A 19,819-nucleotide genomic window follows, 5' to 3' on the forward strand; every position below is an offset into this window, starting at 1 on the left:
GATTAAATCTTAAAAGTATATTAAAAATGCTAAAATTTTCATCTTCTAATATTTTCTTTTTTAATATGTATCGTAAAAATACATGTTAATCAATTTTTTTTAAAAAATTACAGGAGATATTATCCTCGCAATCCTAGGAAATGGGACATTTAGTGGGTATTTGTTTAAAGATTAAAAAAAAAATATTCTAAGGGATTATATTTTCAAGAATATGTTGATTGGGAATAGTATACCCAAATATTATAAGAAAAATGTATTTGTTTAATGCTATAAATGGTTGAACATTCGTTTAAATATTTTCTAAAATAAATTAGGGTTTGTTTTATTATTTTTTAATGATAGATTTTTAAAGACGTAAAATATGAAAGTGTAAAATTGTTCGACTTAGTAAATTTTTTAGAATTGATTGGCTCATTAAAAATTATGATATAAAAAAATTTTAAGAGTTAAATCGAAATTCTAATGATCATAATATTAGGAGTTAATATTTTTAGTAAAAATAAAAAAATTTGCTAGTGTTAACTCAAATATAAAATAAATATAAATAAATAATATTGGCCATTTAATATTTATCTTTTTTAATTAGTATTTTTCAATTCAACAAGACAATGACTAATTTGTCACATATTTAAATTCTATTTAAAGATTTATCGTTGACCATTAAATTGTCACTTCCTACATATATAAAACGGATTTCAAAATCATTTATCCTAATAAAATGATGAATTTTTTTGTTTATTGTTCACGGTATCTTTTAACCTGACTAAAAACTAATTTACTACATATTTAAATTTTATTTAAAAATTTGTCATTAGTCAATCAATAAACAAGGAACTCTTTGACAAAAAAGAATAACAATTATACATATAATAGTAATTCACATATTAATTTTTATTTCCTTAATATAAGAATAATAAAACTTTTTATTTTGAATAAAATGTTATTTTTAGAAATTAAATTTTAAACTTTAAAAATGAACAACTTAACAAGTGTGCCTCTCAATTTTTAAAGTGTGATCCTTTCATTTCATAATTAAATGTCCAAAACATAACAAAATGGATATAAATAACTAATATTAATTTATTAAAAATATTAAATGACTAACATTTTTATGTTTATTTTATATGAATTAACATTAGTTAAATCCTTTTATTTACTAAAAATGTTGATTCTTAATATTTTCTAATTCAATAATCATTAAATTAAAAATGTCATTACAAAAATTAATTAAAATCATTCTGATATTATAAATAAACAATTATTTATATATTGTTTTTCCTTTTGGACCCATTTAAAATGAAAAGAGTAATTAGTAAGTGTCCATAATTCATCACAAACAAAAAAACAGAGTCATTAATTTCACCTAAGAACTTCTTTTTGTTTGTCGATCCTGGGAAAGAAAAAACTGAAAACTGTGTTTTTCTTTTCTTTAATGAATTTTGGTGAATTTGTGAGTTGAAGGCAAAGAAAGTGGGAGTGACAGGTGGTGGCAAGTGGGGGTTGAAGAGAGATTGGAACCTCTTTTCTTTTCAGCTCTCTCTATCCCTCTCCTTCTTTCCGTGTTGAAGAAAAAGAAACGAAATCCTCTCTTACTCCAATTCCGAATTTCCGATGTTCATCATCTTCTAGAAACACTTGCTGTTTTCTAGTTACTGTGCCGATATGGTGTTTGTGTTAATGCCTCTACTAAAACCACCCACAACCTGAAACCAATCCAATCCAATTCAATTCAATTCCATGATTTGATTCCTCTAAACCAAACAGCACCTTCATTTCTTCACCAAAAGATAGATAGATAGATGGGTAATAATGGGTCGGATTCGAACAACACAAATGTGTGGAACCGCGCAAGAGGGTTGGCTGTGAAGACCCTTTTGCTTATTGGCGGTGCCCTTCTCGTTAAACGCCTCAGCAAGTCCACCACTCGTTGGGACCATGCCCGTTTCGTTGCTAATTCCCTCACTGGCGAAAAGGTTTCTCCTTTTCCCTTTTTTTCAAAATGGGGTTTGTGTTTTTTGTTTCTTTGTTATTCTTATTGTGTGAAGTATTGTTTTTTTGGTGTGTAGTATTCAAAGGAGCAAGCTGCGAGAGACCCTGATAACTATTTCAACATTAGGTCCGTTCATATTGCAATTTGTGTAACACTTAGAATGCATTTATATTGTCGTGTTTTTGTTGGTTACTATTGTTCTATGTTGTTTCTTGTATTAGTAGTAAGTTGGTTAAGAGAAATTCTTATGTGCTTCTAGACCACATTTAATGCATGCTCTCGGAACATTCATTGGGAGTATGTGAGAATTTTTAAGTTGGTTGGGAGGAAAAACATTTACAAAACTTTGAATTTGGTCTTTGTAGAGCGCTTACATGCCCGGCAGCCGAGCTAGTGGATGGTTCGAAAGTCCTGTATTTTGAGCAGGTGAGCACTATGGTTCAAGTCTCTAAGTTTCCCATAGTAAATTGAGAAAGAAAATGAGGAGGTATTTATTTGTTATATCAATAGATTGCATTCCGTTTGAATCTTCCCAAGTTATCTGAAGGTGAATAACCTCCTACTTTCTCCGTTTACAAGGAATGCCACTTTATACATCCAAATCATTGTTTTCTTTTTCCTTATTTTTGTTTATGTTTTTATAATTAGCCCAGTTAAGTTTTTATCTTTGTGCTTCTAGGCCTTTTGGAGAAGTCCGCAAAAACCCTTTCGGCAGGTATGATATTATGGGAGTTGCAACATTTATTGCATTTACTCTTTGTTCAAACTTGAATTCTTAATAGGAAACTTAGGCTTTCATAAACCAGGAGCTTGTGTGAATGTTGTCATGAGTCAAGATTTTTGTGGTGTTGTTTACGATTGTCCCTATAGTACAAATTTTCATCTTTCATCGTTTTGCAGAGGTTCTTAATGGTGAAGCCCTGTCCAAAAGAGCTGAAATGTGATGTTGAGGTATGCATTTTGTCACTTTAATAATAGTGGTTAAGTTATCCAAACTACTCTTGTCTTCAGTACCATGATTTACATTGTAGTATTAATGGTGCTGATGTCGCTTAATTTTCACACTTCTAGCTATTTTCATAAAACAATACTGAGATCCTCTTTAAAGTGTTGAAGCATTTCTGTTCAATAGAAAGGAATTGAATAGATAACTTTACATCATGCCTTCCTTACCATAATGGAACAAAGAAAAACTCGTTTTGAACTTCATTTAACTTCTTTTTAAGTGTTTCTGGTATTATGTATGCACTGTGAAGCAGGTCAAATGGGGATAATTGTAATGAAATGTTAGTTGCTATTTGGACTTTGTATGAGTAATAATGCTACTCTATCGTGAACTATACTTTTACCAAGACCTAGATACCACTCAACGACTACATTTAACCATAATTAATCCAATTATTTCCCTATATTACATTGATGCATGCTTTATATGTTTGTTCTGGCTTTCAGACACATGATTCCATTTTTTCTTCCCTATATTTCCCTATATACCCTTTTCTTGCTACAAGTGAATGTTGTATTTTGTAGAGAACGAAATCGGATACTAACTTCTGTTCAATGGCAGTTAAGTACATATGCAATTAGAGACATGGAGGAGTATAAGAATTTTTGTGATCGATCAAAGGATCAGCGTCCACAGCCGGAAGAAGTCATTGGGGTGAGCTGTCCTTCATGTTTGTAATTGTATTGTGATCTTAGCTTAGGGGTGTCTTTCTTCTGTATGCATTTCACGAAAATAAAGAAAAGCAAGAGAGAAAGAGACTATTAAATGGTACAAGATTGTCTTTTGGATGTTCAAGTGCTATGTAGATGTATACAATCATAAAAAGAAAGGCAAGTATAAGTTGTTATTGGGGAAAAATTGGAAAATCTTAACATTGTAACTATTGTATTATCATTCTCCTTATGTTAATGATTCTTTTTCCTTTAGTTATTATTATCAAAATAAAACATTGTAATTACTGATTGAAAGCAAGAAGACCTTTTTGGTATTGGGAAAAAATCTTGTGTAACCTCCTAGGATCATCACTTTTATAGAGAGGAGCTCCCTGTCTATTTTAGGTGATTAGAGACTAGACTTGGCAAAATCAATCATGATCTGTGAGAATTTCAAATTAAAAAAGAAAATCATATGGTTGCTTTTTTTATCTGCAGCAATTGCTTGCGTGTCCTATAGTTGCTTGAGTGGTGGTTGCTTCTTTCCGTATTGTGTATTGATCGGTTTTGCACATTCTAATAGTTCAGCCTTATATATTGTAAATCATAAAAAGAATCAATCACAAATGTTTGGTCTTAGACTGAATTTAAAATCAAAGGATGCATTAACTCAGAAATCAAAGAAGAAATTTCTGCTTGTACTAAGGTTACTTCATATTCATGACTAAATTGTTAAGTATTGCACAAAAATCTGTTTCATCAACAATTTGATAAGTATCTACTAAGTGGGAATTCTTGATAAATTTATGTCTGTTTGATACTTTGTTGTCTTTAACTGGAGTGAATCACACAAATTTCTTTATTTAAAGGTATCTAGCTTTTTAGTTAAAGTAAACATATACTATAATACTTCATTGTTTGGATTGCAGGACCTTGCAGAACACTTGACAACAATACATCTTAAACGTTGTCCGCGAGGGAAGCGTTGCTTATATGAAGGTTCAACCCCGCCTGGCGGGTTTCCAAATTCATGGGTATTTCAATCAAACTATTATCTTTATATCTTATTTACCATGTTCTTTCTCCATTACCAATGTATTTTGATCAAACTATTATCTTTATATCTTTATATAGCAGAATGGAGCAACCTACTGTACCTCAGAAGTTGCTGTTATGAAGAACAATGAGATACATACGTGGGATAGAGGTTTCGATGATGATGGGAAGCAAGTTAGTTTACTTTTAACTCCTTTGTCTTATTTAAATGTTTAATTTGATTTCTTTAGCTTTATAGTTCTAGTTAATATTGGGTGTGTTTATTTAAACCTATTTTTGAGAAGAAAATTTACTAACTGAAAAAATAATTTCACATTTTTGTATATATTTTATAAAACAATCATAATTTTAAATAAATAAATAAATAAATAAATTCTTTTAACTTTCCTTGAGAAAACTATGTAGAATAATTTTTAGCAAAAATAAGATTTTAGCTTTTTTTTTAACTATATAAAAGAAAACAAGTTGTGAATTTACTCTCTCTTATAAAAGATCGGATATCGGATGTGCCCAGAAGATGGAGAAAACCCTAAAAATGTATTGTTTCTTATGTGATTGCAGGTTTGGGGACCAAAGGAAGGCCCTTATGAGTTTAAGCCCGCACCAACCTCAAGCTTTAGTGATATGTTTTCTCCATTAAATTTCCCTCCTCCACCTTCCATGGATAGAAGAATAGAGGGTTCATTTGTTTTGCAAGATTGAAAATTCACAATGTGTAATTCTGCTACTACACCTGTGTCAATATTAGTTTCCTTTTCTTTTATCATTACTATCTTCCTGTTAATATTTTTGGTAGCAGTCATTCAGTCTTAATTTAATAGCCATAGCCTATACAGAGCAGGCGTTTTTCTTCTTTTTCTTAGGTAAAGTTTGATGGATATTCATAGCATATTTATGAGAAGATAAGAGAGGTTAGTTATGATGAAACCAACAAGTTCTCTATAGACAAAGTGATGAGGAGAATGGATCTTCTAATGTTGACTTTTCACATGATCTTTACATGTGTTTTTCACCACTTATTTTCTATTACATGAATAGTAAGACATCATACATGATAAGACCATTTAAAAAATCATAGAAGATCCATTCTCAAACCATGACATCAACATTGCGTTTGAAATTACCAGAATTGAGGTATTAGAATAAAGGGTTTTGTTAAGAGTATTGGTTAAAATTATCATTTTTAGTAAGTCTTTGTTAAGTTGTGTTTCTTTCTTCTTTTTATCTATAAGCCTAATATCTCTTGACCATTGAATTTATTGAAGCTAACTTAAATCAATTAAAAAAAAACAAAAAAACAAAAACTTGAGTTGTAGAAAATATCTATTGTTTCAATGTTTCTTGTCACTGGTATACACTATGATATCAGAAGAAATCTTGTGTCCCAAGGTAATAATACAATATCTATGGAAGCTCTTTGCTCAGTCTTAGAAAGCAAAAAGAACCTAACATACTGAGTTCTAGATATATCAAACTGAACAGAATGAACAAAATGGAATTAGTGAAAGCTGAACAGAATAAACAAAAAGAAGATGACTAAATTAGAAGCACTTGTCTGATATCCTAAACAATGCTGCTATTGAGATAGAAGTAGAATCCAGCAGCAAGCACTACAATTCCCACAACAACTGCAATAGGAACTGCTTTCCTGCACAAAGTTTGTTACATAATGTTATGTGAGTGAATGATTCATGAACAAGAAGCAAGATATAAAGATGGATGAGTGAATGAATTGCTCACTCAAATGCTTCTTCTCTTTTGATTTCATCTTTCCTTGCCTTTCTAACATCAGTGTCATTTGCATTTTTTGTGACAGCTGGTGCATATGATCTAAACCTTCTTTTTGGAGCACCACAAACTGCATAGCAAAACACCACCATTTTTGACACCTACTTAGCTCAAACACCCTACTTTCTTGTCTTCATAATAGTATTGAAATTGAAGAGAGAATGGAATAATTACCAGGGCAGAAATATTTATCAGGCAATTTCTCAAATGGGGTTCTCTCATTGTAAATATAGCTGCATCAATATCAATCACAAACATAAGATACATTAATCATTGACAGTTATTTTGAAGCAGAAGGAAGATTCGCACCCGCAATCACGACAGATATAGGCTTGCTTGGAAGTGACACGCATGGAGATCCTCGGAGTGGTCGAAGTAAGATTGTGCATTTGTTTAGGATTAAGCAAGAGGGTGAGTGAACCAGAGAATGATGATGAGTTCAAGGCAAAAGGGTTGAAGAGTTTTGTTTCATTTCTAACAAGGCTACCATTGTTGCCATGATGATACTTTGACTTTGACTTTGTAGTGCAAAGAGTGGTTGTATGTGGCTGCAGATGCAGGGCCATTGTTCTTCTTCTTTTGCTTTCTGTTCCTTAATTTGTGTCAATGAGTTTAAGAACAGAAGATAAAGCAAATGAGTGAATTGGTTTGGTTTGTGTATGAATCCTACATGGAAAACGTGGCATACATACTCCCCACACAGGCTTGACAGAATAATCATGTTTTAACAATACAATTATCAAATATTTTATGTAATAATTAATATTTTTATGAATACAAAAACTCACTCACTAATCGGCACTACTTAATTTTTGCACTTTTATTTCGCATTTTTATTGTAAATATAAATTTAATTTAATTACTTATAAATATAAATTAATTTTGATTATAATATTTATAAAATTTGACTATAAATATAAATATGAAGTCATTCTGTATTCCTGCATAAATGATTTGTTGATGGTTGATATTTTTATGTTCATGTAGAGTGGTTGTATTTTCAAACATTTTATATTTGGATTCACATTACAAAAAAAATGTTTGATATACTCAATTTGTGTGACAAATTATGTCTAAAAACACTATTAATATAGAAAACACCTTTGAATCCGAGTAAAATTATAATTATTATTATTAATTAATTATATATTTAGATTATCTTTTGATTAACAAAATGCCAAAAAAACTTGTGTATTTGTATTGATTGTTAATAATATTAATGTCAAAATAGTGTCTGCTATGAAAATGTGTAGCAAAATTATTTAAATTTATTCCATTTATTGTTATATAGTGTGAATTTAAAGAAATGCTTATATGTCTTTAGTGCATATTTAATATATTTTTTAAGAATATTTATAATTATTTTGTATTTTTAATATAATTTTTAAATATTACAAATAAAATTAATTCATTGTAAATGTTATTAGAATACGCATTAAATTAAATATCTTACACTTTAAAATAGCTTATTTAATTTACTTGACTATCTTCTTGTTAAGTATTAGTGTGAAATGCTTTGACACTTAAAACATAATGTATATTTATAATATATGGATATTAACACGAACACAAAATAGATACAATGCGAAACACGATATGACATGAGACACGTGAACATATAAAATTTAAAATTTTATAAGACATGAGACACAATAGATATATAAAATATAAAGTATTTTTAAATGAATTATAATAATATGTTAATATTTTATTAATATTAAAATAAAAAATATTTTTTTAATTGTTTTTAAATAAATAATAATATATTATTTTTAAATTTATTTTAAAAATTCATGTTAAGAATAAGACTAGACACGTTGACACATAATCATATTTAAATGTATCAAAATGTGTTCGAAGGTGTATCAAAATGTATTCGAATTTTTTCTTTTAATTTTTATTAAAACACGATTGAATACGCAAACACAGCGAAATGTCCGTCATTCGTAGTAATGTTTATTTTGGGTTGCTATACTTGGGTTTTCTTATGTAATCTTTTTCTATGATCTTTTTTCTTTTCCTTTTTCTTTTGGAATAAAAATCAACAATGAATGAATGAAATGTGAAATTGGGTCCAAGTTCAAATATTTTCTTTTCCTTTTCTTAATTGGTCAAAGGACACGTCATAAATTTGGAAACCAACCAATGACAAAATTCTTAAAACCACATGATAGAATACAAGGACAAACGCCAAAATAACCAACCGTGTTGAAAATATGAAACTCCATTGTTAATGCCAACCATATCAATAGGACCACCCTAGCAACCACTTCCTTAACCAACCATATAACAATTCTCTAATCTTCAACCTTTCTTTCATAAGAATCAATATCTTTTATGAAATCACAAATTAGTGATTAGGAAGAATGTAAAAAACTAATCATGTATTACCAAATCATCATCATCATCATCATTATTATAATACTCACATGATACTTATGATTTATAAACAAATTACAAACCATTAGTCCAACAAGAATCATTCATTAATCATTATTCTAAAGTTATGTACTGTCATCAGAAAAAACATACTTAAAGAAAAAACTTTGCCATCATCATTATTATTGTTCTTCCTTCCATAATTGAAACTAAGTTGTTGACATAAGGCAACATCCCGTAGCATAAATACAACAATAATAATGATAATTGAGAAAATTATCTCAGCAATCGAAACAGGCTACACGGATCAAACGATGCTACTGTATTCTGTAGACAACAACACATTATAAAGAGTAGGGGCGTGACAGCAATAAAGCTTGTAAATGAATTGTATTTGTATTTATCTAATGAATTGTCTTGAGAAAAAATCAAAATTTACAATCTCAACAAAAATCAACAACTCAACTACAAATCCCTATGAACACTTTGGGAGTATTGACCAAGATATGTAAAGAATTCTAGATGCTTTAAGAAAACTGTTACAATCATTACCAGGGTTTGAGATCACCGACCGGGCCGGCAGTCCAATTCAATAACTTCTCCCCCGGTTTCAGGTATATACTCCGGTCATGTGGCAGCTTACGCGCAAGGCCATTGAGTACTTGATGGAATGCATCTCCCGGTTGAGCTGGTTGTGGAAACAGCATAGCTTGCTTCATGGTAGGGTTTGCAAGCAATCTCTGCTTTCTTAAGATAACTTCAGGTGGGATTGATGTTAGTATAGTGTCCAATTTAGGGACATCTTCCTCATCAACAAAAACGCCTATCTCTTCCCATGGAATAGCATCAGCGAATGGCAGAACAATGTCATCGGCAATAATGATGGGAATGCAGCCGAAAACCACGGCTTCGACCAACCGTGGGCTCCACGGGGCCCAGCCGAGCGGGCACAAACAAAACACAGCTCTTTGCATGTCCTCATAGTATGTGGTTGGATGATCAGTGGAAATGTCAAACAGTGGATTGTCCTTGAAGTTCTCCCACACTGCTGCCCTTGCACCTCTGTAAAACAGCAAAGTACAGTCACTTTAAGTTGAAGAAATTTTACTATTATTCTATTTTGCTATAACATCATCAATAAATGGCACCAAGTTTCATACATTTACTCAGTTTTCAGGGGAAAAATGATCATGAATGGAGTTCATTTTAATATGCCTAATCAGTTCCAATAACCACTAAATAAAACCTAGAAGAATGAGAGCCATTGATCCTTGCCTTTTTGAACTCGATATAATAACTATGACATACCTTGCATAGTAACCACCTTCAGGGTCATTTCCGACATCATAAAACAGTCCTCGGAAGTAAACAAAAATGGACCTGGGAGTGTTTTCAGGAATTAGGTGGGCATATATTTTCTGTGGCGGAGCATATGGTGGAATAGTGATTGAGCCGTCTTTCAGGCATACATGATTCCTCTGACCAAATGTTTGGACCAAGGTAGCTCGCTTTAGCAATGTAAGAATTCCTCTTTCAATTGCTTTCTCTTCCTGTAACAAAATAACACAATAAAAGTGCATTTCATGACTCACCAGATCCATGTACAGCAATAGTGGAATCCAATGCATCTCTCAAGAAACCACATTATAAATTCAAATATCAAGTAGAATAAACAGTGGTATAATAGAAAACTTTTAAGCAATAAGCTATGCTCCTTACTTGATAATGGAAGCATGCTCCGAAGTCATGAGGGGTCAGAAAGAAATGATCTGCCCCTTCTGTCCGGTTCCAGTAAGGCCAGTTTGAAGAAATAAGCTGTATGGCACTTCGCATCATTCGCGGTGACTTAAAAGGTAAAGGGAGTCCATTTGGCGTCAAGTCACAGGTGGTGTATACGGGGGTGTAAAACCAATCAGCTTCTTCGGGATTAAGGGTTCGCACAGGACTCGATAAGAGAAACCGGTGCATAAAGATTTCGGCAGCAAACATATGATTAAGGCATCTTGGGTCCTTTTGCAGAATTTTCTTGTTATATTTGCTTGGAAGTTCGTAAACAAAGACCTTCAACCTTCCAACCGGATTATCTTCCAACACATCACCAGCACTACCTACAGTTGGTTCAACCATAGAATGCTTAGTGACCCATTTCATCTAAGTGAAATATAGAATGCTTTTGTTTTTATATGTTTTTCAGATACCGAAAAAATTTCCCTATGGCCAATTGAAATCAATCAAACCTATAATTATGATAAGGATATCATTTCAAATTTATTATTTTTTAAAGTGTTTGCTGGAGTTGCAGCTACCCTTCTTCGAAGTTTCCTTTGGTAAGTTTGCTAGAAATGATGAGGTGTTGAAATGGATAAGCCACAACGACAAAATCAATACAAAACTAACGCAAATGCTACTCCTCCTATCCTGTTAACCAGTTCACAGAACTTCACCAAAGTAATGATTGAGAATAACAAGAGCCTATGTTCAAACATAAGACTCTCAAAATGTTTCTTTTTCAAATACTCGACGTTTCAATCAATGGCTTGGTGAATTCCTAAAATGGATTCCGCTACAAAGGGTTCAGGCTATCACCATCAATTGAACCAGAAAAGTGTTAGCATGTAGTATCTAAGTAGCAGGTTTGATTGAGACTTTGAAATTGGGACTTCTAGAATAAATTGCTACACCAAATGTTCAATAACAAAAGTTTTCTGTTTGAAATACTAAAATGAAAACTAACATATCTCAATTAAAAATACAAGTAATAAACTATTTAACAGATATTTCCTAGCAACCTCAAACCAAATAGATCTTAATCAAATCCACACTCAGAATACACATAAACACAACTTATGAAATAGTCTAACCAATATGGTAGCAAAACCGTAAATAGATTTATCATAATCAAAACCCCAAATCATCATAAGTGAACCAAACTGACTACTAAATCAACAGAACATAGACAAAACAGAAGACAGAAAAAACAAAATTTTCAAACTTTGAAGAAATCCCACCTGAAATTCTCTCAGTAGGTTGGTTTCGACCGAGCTCCACAGCACCAATTCTCAAAACAAGAGCAGCACAAAGAAAACCAAAGAAAACCCACTTCCAAAAATCCATTTTTATTCACACCCCAGACACCAGAAACACCTTGATCCAAGTAAACCTCACTAGGGTGCACCAAGGGTATCACAAAAAGTAGCTAGCTGCAGCAACTGCACCAAGGAACAACACTTGAGAGAGAGAGATTATAAGGGGAACAAGAATTTAAAGTCCAAATTGTGGTCAACAGAAGAAGGTAGCAATTATGGTGATGAATGATGGTTAAGATGTCACAAAGGAAAGTAGTTGTGAGAGATTTCTTAGCATTGAGGTTTCATATAGGCATTTCCTCAAACATCTGGAAGACAGTGATATGGGTTCTTCCCCAGCAGCACAGAGAGAGACACATATGAGGGACCAAAAAGGAAATGGGAGCTATGGTGGATTTGCTTTGAAGAAATAGGTGGCAATTAGCAATGTTTATCACACACCAACTTCAGAAAGAGAAAACAAATTGGAAAAAGATGGGTTCGTTCTTTCTTTTTTAAGAAAAAATATTGGTGAGGATTGAAGAAGAAGGAGGGAGGAAGAAGGGTGGCTAGTTTTGCAAAATTTCTGGTTTGGTTTGGTTTTTTTATTATGTTGGGTTTGATCATGCGTCCATCTCATAATAACATATGAGGAACAGAAAAAGCAAACTATGTTCCTAATTTCATCAAACAATTAATTAAAAAATATTAAAAAACAACCAGAATTTTTTATTTTTTATTATCAATTAATTATTAATATTTAAAAATATAAAATAAAATATATTATTAAATTAATAATTAAATGATAGACAAATATAATAAATTCTAATGACTCATAGTATTTCTCTTAATTAAATTAAGGCAATTTAATTTAATAATATAGTACCTTCTTCCTTGTGTCAAATATTCAAATGTTTCTTTCAACCTGAATTTGTGCTATTTTATTCATCGTTAAAAAAAATTAAAGTACTCTAGGAGAATATATTTAAATTACTAATCAAAAATATTTTCATAGAAAAAATATAAAATTTAGTTTTTAATGTATTTATTAAAATAAAAAACTTTACAAAAATTTTATATCCTTTATCAAATTAAAAAAAATAACAGTTTTCTACAGAAAATTTTTATGGAGACAGTAGAAGAGTATTTTTTTCTTTTTATTAATTGATTATTATAAATAAATAAATTAATAGTTGGGTTAAATATAAAGCAAAAATTTTATATATTATTTTCCAATAATATTAAATATAAGATTTATATTGTTTTTGCCATAAACATTTAGCTCAAATTTTAGCAAATATTGTTTAGTTTAAACTTACTAAATTTTACATAAGTTTTGTTAAACTTGATATTATGTTAACATAATGTATCATAAATAAAAATTTTGCTTCAGCTTGTGCCATTTAGAGAACATAACCTTTTTCCTTCTTTTAAAAGGGTCTAAAACTTACGTTTAGCTTTAGTTTACTACTACAAAATAACTAGATTGGACCAAGAAATTTGGCGAGGATAATGATATAAATCAGATTCAATTATTAAAATTTAAAAGACATTATAAAACACTTTCCAGAGCTGACGGTTGGTTAAAAATAAAGTATAGGAGTAAATGGATAAATTTATTCTTAATTTTTTTTTAATTAGTTCTAGATTTTTTTTAGTTAAATTTATTTTTTAAAGATTTTAAATTAATTGTGTTAATTTTTCTGTTATTTTTTTTGTTGACAGTATCAAAATTTGTTAATGTGGCAGGTTAAGTAATACTACAATGTATATATAAAAGTCTTAATTAACTATTAGTACAATAAATTTATGAAATTAAATTAAGTCAAAATCTAATAAAGGGAAGAATTTGAGGTATTAGAATTCCTCAATTTGAAATAAATTTAATCAAATTTTATAAACTTATCATGTTAGCTGCCAATTATGACTACTTGGTGTGTGTTGCGATGTTATTTAACGTGTCACATCAATAAATTTTGATGTTATTAACAACAAAAGTAATAAAATGACTAACTTAAAATCTTTGAAATATGAATTTAATTAAAAAAATTTTAAAATCTAATTTGGAGAATGAATAGTATTTTAGAGACTAATTTAACTATTTACTCGTTAATTCTTAAAATAATTCAAATATTGTTTATTTTTTATTTCAGTAAAACAAGTATTACGAGAATATAAGAACTTTTATGAAGGCGAAATTCAAAATTTTTAATATTTACTTAAATAAATAAATCAATACTTTAACCAATCTAAATCAGTTTTATAAAATTTAGTCTTTTAAGTCAGATTTTAAGATAATAAATCTAATGTCCATGATCCTAGCTAGCTCAAGTCCAAAAAAATAGCATCAAGATCAGCTTCAATTGTCTTTACCTCACCAATTTTTTTGGGTAAACATCAAGATCAGCTTCAATTGTCTTTACCTCACCAATTTTTTTGGTAAACCTATACAACCACTCACCCAACTGATTTTAAAGAAGGAGTTTGAATCTATGATTTTTTTTAATATCGAATAATAATACCTCAAATCAAAAAATAAAATTTTACTTCTATTTAGACTGCGATATTTGTTATGTAGGAAATAATTTTATTTTATTTCATAAATCGTGAAAAATAGAATTAGAGCAAGAAAGAAGAAGATGACACAGTCATGTATTCTAATTCAACTGTCTTGTTCAATGCAATCTACATTTAGTCTTCACCACAACATTGGTAAAATTTTTACTATCTTTTTAAATATTACATACATCAATTTCTAAAGATTCAACCTAATTCTATCAGGATAAACCAAGATTCAACGTAAGCTTGACTTGTCCAGGTTACTTCCTAAACTCTTAATACACTAAGTGCTCATTTAACTTAACAAGGAATACCTCTCAATACATGATACATGATACAAAATAGAAATACAATCATAAGAGATAAGATATAAATCTTGGTTTTTCTCTCCAAATTCTTCTCTTTGCCTTTTCTCTCGATGCCTATTTTTGAGAGTGGGATACTATGAGAATAAATTTCTTTATTTTTGAGCTTCCAAATCATCTAAGATGTTATCATAAAAACACCCATCCAGACCAGCTCGTTGTAATCTATCTAATTTGGTCTATCCAAACTAGTAAAGGAATACATCTATAGCATCTCAACGTAAAGGAACTTTGTATTTTTTTTTCCCATGCCATTCTTATCATGTTATGATTAAACAAACTTCTCTAATGTTCTCACATTTTTCCAACACAGTCTTTAATCAGGCTGAAAGAGGTTCTGTGCTTGGGTGTAATGGCTGGTGCTTACATCCTGACACTATTTGCAGTAAGTATCAAAACTGAGTTATAATTGTAACAATCTAGTTTTCGTAACTCATCATGATTTATCATAATATGTTATCAATTGAAGCATGAAGAACTAGATTAAGGAAGTTAGAAACCTTATAACTGGCAAGGATACGCATATAATAAACAGCAACTGAGCAAACCAATTTAAAAACTGCAGTAGACATGGTGTCTTCCATAGTATTAAGAAACCTTTTCAGCATTGTTGCATATCAATTCTGTAGATACCTCAAAGATCTACTGCAGGAATGAATCTTTGTACAATCCTGAGATGTGGATCCTCTTTGAAATATAATTAAAGCTTTTGGATGAAAGGCAAAGCTTGAATGTTATGCATTTTCTTCAAGCAATTAATGTGTAAGTTATATTGTTTTTTTACTAACAAGTGATGTTTTTCCTTTGCTTTTTGTTGTTGCCTCCAATGTAATACATTTATAATGTAGCATGTGTAGTAAAAGATATCAAAAGATTTTCCATATATTATTATGACTGACAGAAAACTTAGCAAATTATACTTCCTTTTACATGAACTTGCAGAAGGCAGGATTTCACTGAGGGTCTGAAGAACTTGCAATGTAAGACACTCATATTTGCAGCTGAAAGTAGTCCCTTCCATGCTGAATCTGTCTACATGAGCACAAAAATTGACCGGAAAATCTGTGCACTTGAAATGTTGCTTTGCTGACAAAATTAGTAACTCTTAAAAAGATTAATAATTCATCTGATATACCCAAAAATATTAGCATCGTATTTCATCCAATCATCAATTGGGCTTCTTCTTTGGTGACAACCTTTCACCTGTCACCCCTGTCAAACCCAATTGACTGCTGGATGAATTTGATAGGCAAAATTAATCTTTTGATATGAGCAGAATAATCTTTTGAGAACTACTTTAGGAATGAAATCTAGTTGAGAAAGACAAAGGGAAACAACATTAGAATGTAGCATAACGATGTTGCTTACCTGCTCAGGTTCAAGCTTGTGGCTCACTAGTAACAGAAGAGCATCCAAATTCCATGATATTTCCACTTGAGTGTTTCTTGATGGGTTTTGCTTCATCATCAAGCAACGGCTCGAATCCAGCCAGCCCCTCTGGGAATCATTCATGCATAGCGCCGGAACTTCTCTCTCCGGCAAGTTTAGTAAGATATATATATAGCATATACAAATTAATACTAAAGTAAAACACTTATTATGTGAAGCATTGAATTCAAAACAATAGCACAAGTATAAGTAATCATGACACGTGAAAAACAAAATCATAGCGGCTGGCTTAAATCGATAATGATCACAAGAATTTCCTTATTTCCTATTCCTATTAGTAGATTGATGGTGATTGTCTACACAAACTGCGTAAGCATAAATTGAGTCCAGTGTTTGAGATTTATGAATGCATATACTTAGGAGACCTAAGTGTCCGACCTTGGAACCAATTTAGATGTTAAATCTATCCAAAATGATTAGTCAAACAAGAACTTTATCAACAATAATCTCTCAACATGATATTTAAAAGAATAATTTGATATTCCATGTAAGACGAAGGGCTAATTTCAACATTTACTAAATGTTAATCAATAACAAGCAGCTAAATGCCAACGTCAAATTATGCAGTGAGTAACTAGACAAAAAAGAGATAAGAAAAAAATAAAATAAAATAAAAGGCCAAAACACCAAATCCTAACATTCCAATCATCTCCAATTCTATTCTCATGAAGATCAAACCTATCTCTATCCCTATATCGGCACGTATCTCCTCAGAGCCTGCTTCCCGGCCACAGTAGCTGCTGCTGCGATCCCACCGAGGACTCCCGCAATCACCGCCGACCTTGGCCCCGCCGCCGCCTTAAACAGAGCACCAGTGGCGAGCCCAGCGGCGGCGCTATTAACCATGTCATCCCTGTCAGTGAAATACTGGATCGTACTCTCCGTGACGGAGAAGATCAAGCCCAACGATCCGAGGGAGTTTCCGAGCCTGCGCCCCCTCTGAATCCCCGAATTGAGGACTCGGTTGACCCGAATCTTGAACGAGTCTCCTCGCTCAGCGGCCCTGATGCCCTCGAGGGTGCCAGTTATGCCGCCGCCAACGGCGCCGGTGAGGCAGGCGATGCCGGTGTAGTAGGTGAGTTTTTCGTTCCAGGGACGGTAGGTCCTATTGGCCAGTTCGGGGAAGAGATTATCCGGCGAAGTTGGGAGGTTGTAGAGATTCTTGATTGGGACTTTGAGGTCACGGTAAGGGTCGTAGAAGCGTGTGTTCTGACTCTTCTTGTCGTTGTTGTTCAATGAATTATCCATAGCAGCAGCAGATTAGAGGATTTGAGACGGGAAATTGCAGAGAAAGTTGGGATGGTGGAGAAAGAGAGAAAGAAGAGGTTTAGACACTTCAGGTGAAGGTTCTGGCGTAGGGTTTAAGGGAGGGTAATTGTTAATTTGACGGTCTTGGTCACTTTATAGTTTTTATACGTGATTAAGATGATAAATTAAATTAAATTAAATGGTGATTATATTATCACTTTTTTAAGGATCTTTTTGAGGGAGTTTTTTAAAAAAAAAGTTTTTGATTTTTTTAAAAGGTTTTATAAAAAAATAAAAATAATTTTATATTTTTTTAGTATTTTTATTTTTATTACTAGAAATATATCAAATACGTTAAAAAATAAAAAATATCTTTTTTAATGAAAAAGATCTTTTTTATCAATTTAATGGGCTTATTTGCCAATAAATTATAGTTCAAATGGCATAGTTTTTTCATACTCATTTTGAGGTTGTGGGTTCGAGTCTCCGTAACTTTGAAAAAAATGGGCCTTGTTTGGACGTCATTTTTTAAAAAATCGTGATTTTATATTTGAATATCTCATCTAAAAAGATCTTTTTTATCTATTAATTATGTTTGGATAAAATAAGATAAAAGTGCGGCAAACTTGTTCTAACAAAAAAATAGTATTTAGAAAATTAAAGTTCAAAAATAGTTTTGGGAAAATATGAATTTTTTTATTTCTGAAAAATACCCTGGCTTTCCATGTCGAGAATAATTTGTTGTCCTGGTAGAGAATAATGGGTAGAGTTACTATAAGTAGGTGTTCAAATCTAAACCGATTAAAATTAAATCGTTCATCCAATTCAATTAAAACTAAAAACTAATTAAAACTGCACTAAATCGATTTGATTGGATTCTATTTTTTGTAAATCGTTGGATTGGATCGGATTTCGAATCTACTTTTCATAACCGATCCAATCCAATTAAAATCGCTTATAATATTATTATTTTATTATTATATTTACAATTATACTTATAACATGTTTAATTTGTTATACATTTTTCTATTATTTATGTGTTATTATTATTTAATAAATATTTTATGTTCAAAATGTTATTTATTTATTTATTTTAACTAACTTATAACTTTATTTCTATTGTTATGTTATCCTTGGCTTTTTAAGATATTGTTAAGACTTGTTGTATGTATTTAATTTTTTTAATTTATAAAACCGTAAATTCAATCCAATCTAAACCGCTTGAAATTGGATCGGATCAGATCAATTTTTTTAAGTCATCCAATTCAAACCGCTTGAAATTGGATCAGATCAGATCAATTTTTTTAAGTGACCGCAAGTAAAATTAATGTTCGACTTGGATAAATTTTTAACTCAAAACCGATCCAAATCGCACTGCAAACACCCTAATTATAAGTACCATTGAGTATCTGAATGTAGACCTCAAGTTATAAGAAGAAGAAAGAGGTGTCTTGGTGTTTTCTGATGAAAACATAAGCGAAGAAGATAGTATCTTTGTGGTTGCGACGGTGGAGAGAATGTGTAGTTAATAGAAATGACATTGAGAATGATAAGTTTGTGGGAGTTAATACTTAAAATGGCTCCTGAAATTTGACTTCCGATTTAATTTAGTCCTTAAATTTTCAATTGACTCAAATTATACCTTGAAATTTTGATCTGTACCTCAATTTGGCCCTTCTGACGTTTTTCGTCACCAAAAAGCTGATTTGGCAATTTTAAATGACACGTGGCACTGTAATAGTTAGATGACATGGCCAAATTTTTCAAAGCATCAATTTAACCCCTCACAATTTGAATATAAATCTAACGGTTTGATAAAAAAATTATAAAATAAAATAATAAATTACATAAATATCCTCATCTTCTTCCTCTCACATCTTCTTCCTTTTCTTACATCTTCTTCCAACATCCACCATCCAACAATCACCATTGTTATCATCACACTAACCACTGCATCACTAAAATATATTATAACCGATTATTAGATCTTAATGGTCTTTATAGAAAAAATATGAAATAATTTTGCAAAATGTCATTAATATCCTTTTTCTTTATCATCTTTTTTAAAAAAAGAACTTCGAGTTCTTCCACCAACCTTTTCAAGTGTGGCCATTGACATTCATGAAGGTTGAGGCGCTATGAATCTTTTCGACAGGAAATTGTTCTCCATATGACCCTTCTTTCATGGCACTTTATCACCTATATATGTAACTAAACATTGTAATTTGAGATTTGTAAATTTTGGGTCTTTCTTTTCTAAG

General features: G+C 31.1%; 4 protein-coding genes and 1 long non-coding RNA gene across 6 annotated transcripts; 2 read left to right on the forward strand and 3 right to left on the reverse strand.

Moving 5' to 3' along the window:
* Nucleotides 1–1,353: 1,353 nt before the first annotated feature.
* Nucleotides 1,354–5,624, forward strand: LOC107463598 (chromophore lyase CRL, chloroplastic). 2 transcript variants are annotated; one of them, XM_016082420.3, is made up of 9 exons: nt 1,354–1,973; nt 2,067–2,116; nt 2,356–2,416; nt 2,670–2,705; nt 2,891–2,941; nt 3,558–3,650; nt 4,579–4,683; nt 4,784–4,879; nt 5,267–5,624. In XM_016082420.3, exons 1-9 carry the CDS (start codon nt 1,800–1,802, stop codon nt 5,405–5,407), a joined length of 807 nt encoding a protein of 268 aa, XP_015937906.1. In that variant the 5' UTR covers nt 1,354–1,799; the 3' UTR covers nt 5,408–5,624. The 2 variants fall into 2 exon arrangements, with proteins under 2 accessions (XP_015937906.1, XP_015937907.1); XM_016082421.3 differs by having other exon boundaries at nt 4,787–4,879.
* A 391-nt stretch (nt 5,625–6,015) lies between these two features.
* LOC107463474 (uncharacterized) lies at nt 6,016–7,126 on the reverse strand. Its single transcript, XM_016082269.3, has 4 exons — nt 6,803–7,126; nt 6,668–6,726; nt 6,446–6,563; nt 6,016–6,353 (listed from the first exon to the last, which is right to left on the reverse strand). The coding sequence occupies exons 1-4, from the start codon at nt 7,057–7,059 to the stop codon at nt 6,269–6,271; spliced, it is 519 nt and encodes a 172-aa protein (XP_015937755.1). The 5' UTR covers nt 7,060–7,126; the 3' UTR covers nt 6,016–6,268.
* Nucleotides 7,127–9,110: 1,984 nt separating this feature from the next.
* LOC107463582 (probable beta-1,4-xylosyltransferase IRX10L) lies at nt 9,111–12,539 on the reverse strand. Its single transcript, XM_016082396.3, has 4 exons — nt 11,881–12,539; nt 10,592–10,980; nt 10,181–10,422; nt 9,111–9,934 (listed from the first exon to the last, which is right to left on the reverse strand). The coding sequence occupies exons 1-4, from the start codon at nt 11,984–11,986 to the stop codon at nt 9,421–9,423; spliced, it is 1,251 nt and encodes a 416-aa protein (XP_015937882.1). The 5' UTR covers nt 11,987–12,539; the 3' UTR covers nt 9,111–9,420.
* Nucleotides 12,540–15,538: 2,999 nt separating this feature from the next.
* LOC110274882 (uncharacterized) lies at nt 15,539–16,294 on the forward strand. Its single transcript, XR_008001944.1, has 3 exons — nt 15,539–15,623; nt 15,804–15,841; nt 16,238–16,294. It is a non-coding gene; the product is annotated as an uncharacterized LOC110274882 (long non-coding RNA).
* A 510-nt stretch (nt 16,295–16,804) lies between these two features.
* On the reverse strand, nt 16,805–17,699 carry LOC107463479 (mitochondrial import inner membrane translocase subunit TIM23-2). Its single transcript, XM_016082272.3, has one exon. It carries the CDS (start codon nt 17,556–17,558, stop codon nt 17,001–17,003), a length of 558 nt encoding a protein of 185 aa, XP_015937758.1. The 5' UTR covers nt 17,559–17,699; the 3' UTR covers nt 16,805–17,000.
* Between the last annotated feature and the right edge of the window lie 2,120 nt (nt 17,700–19,819).

The sequence above is a fragment of the Arachis duranensis genome, chromosome 8, assembly GCF_000817695.3.
Source record: "Arachis duranensis cultivar V14167 chromosome 8, aradu.V14167.gnm2.J7QH, whole genome shotgun sequence".
Lineage (NCBI taxonomy): Eukaryota > Viridiplantae > Streptophyta > Magnoliopsida > Fabales > Fabaceae > Arachis > Arachis duranensis.

Excerpts from the sequence above, each read along its gene's own strand:
- LOC107463582 (XM_016082396.3), bottom strand. The coding sequence starts at position 11,986 with ATGGATTTTTGGAAGTGGGTTTTCTTTGGTTTTCTTTGTGCTGCTCTT. Across the intron at positions 10,981-11,880 it reads ACCTACTGAGAGAATTTCAG|GTAGTGCTGGTGATGTGTTG; the intron begins GTGGGATTTCTT and ends AACCAACTGTAG. Across the intron at positions 10,423-10,591 it reads GAGCATGCTTCCATTATCAA|GAAGAGAAAGCAATTGAAAG; the intron begins GTAAGGAGCATA and ends ATTTTGTTACAG.
- LOC107463474 (XM_016082269.3), bottom strand. The coding sequence starts at position 7,059 with ATGGCCCTGCATCTGCAGCCACATACAACCACTCTTTGCACTACAAAG. Across the intron at positions 6,564-6,667 it reads TGATAAATATTTCTGCCCTG|TTTGTGGTGCTCCAAAAAGA; the intron begins GTAATTATTCCA and ends TTTGCTATGCAG. Across the intron at positions 6,354-6,445 it reads AAAAGAGAAGAAGCATTTGA|GAAAGCAGTTCCTATTGCAG; the intron begins GTGAGCAATTCA and ends AACTTTGTGCAG.
- LOC107463598 (XM_016082420.3), top strand. The coding sequence starts at position 1,800 with ATGGGTAATAATGGGTCGGATTCGAACAACACAAATGTGTGGAACCGC. Across the intron at positions 3,651-4,578 it reads AGCCGGAAGAAGTCATTGGG|GACCTTGCAGAACACTTGAC; the intron begins GTGAGCTGTCCT and ends TTTGGATTGCAG. Across the intron at positions 4,684-4,783 it reads GCGGGTTTCCAAATTCATGG|CAGAATGGAGCAACCTACTG; the intron begins GTATTTCAATCA and ends ATCTTTATATAG.
- LOC107463479 (XM_016082272.3), bottom strand. The coding sequence starts at position 17,558 with ATGGATAATTCATTGAACAACAACGACAAGAAGAGTCAGAACACACGC.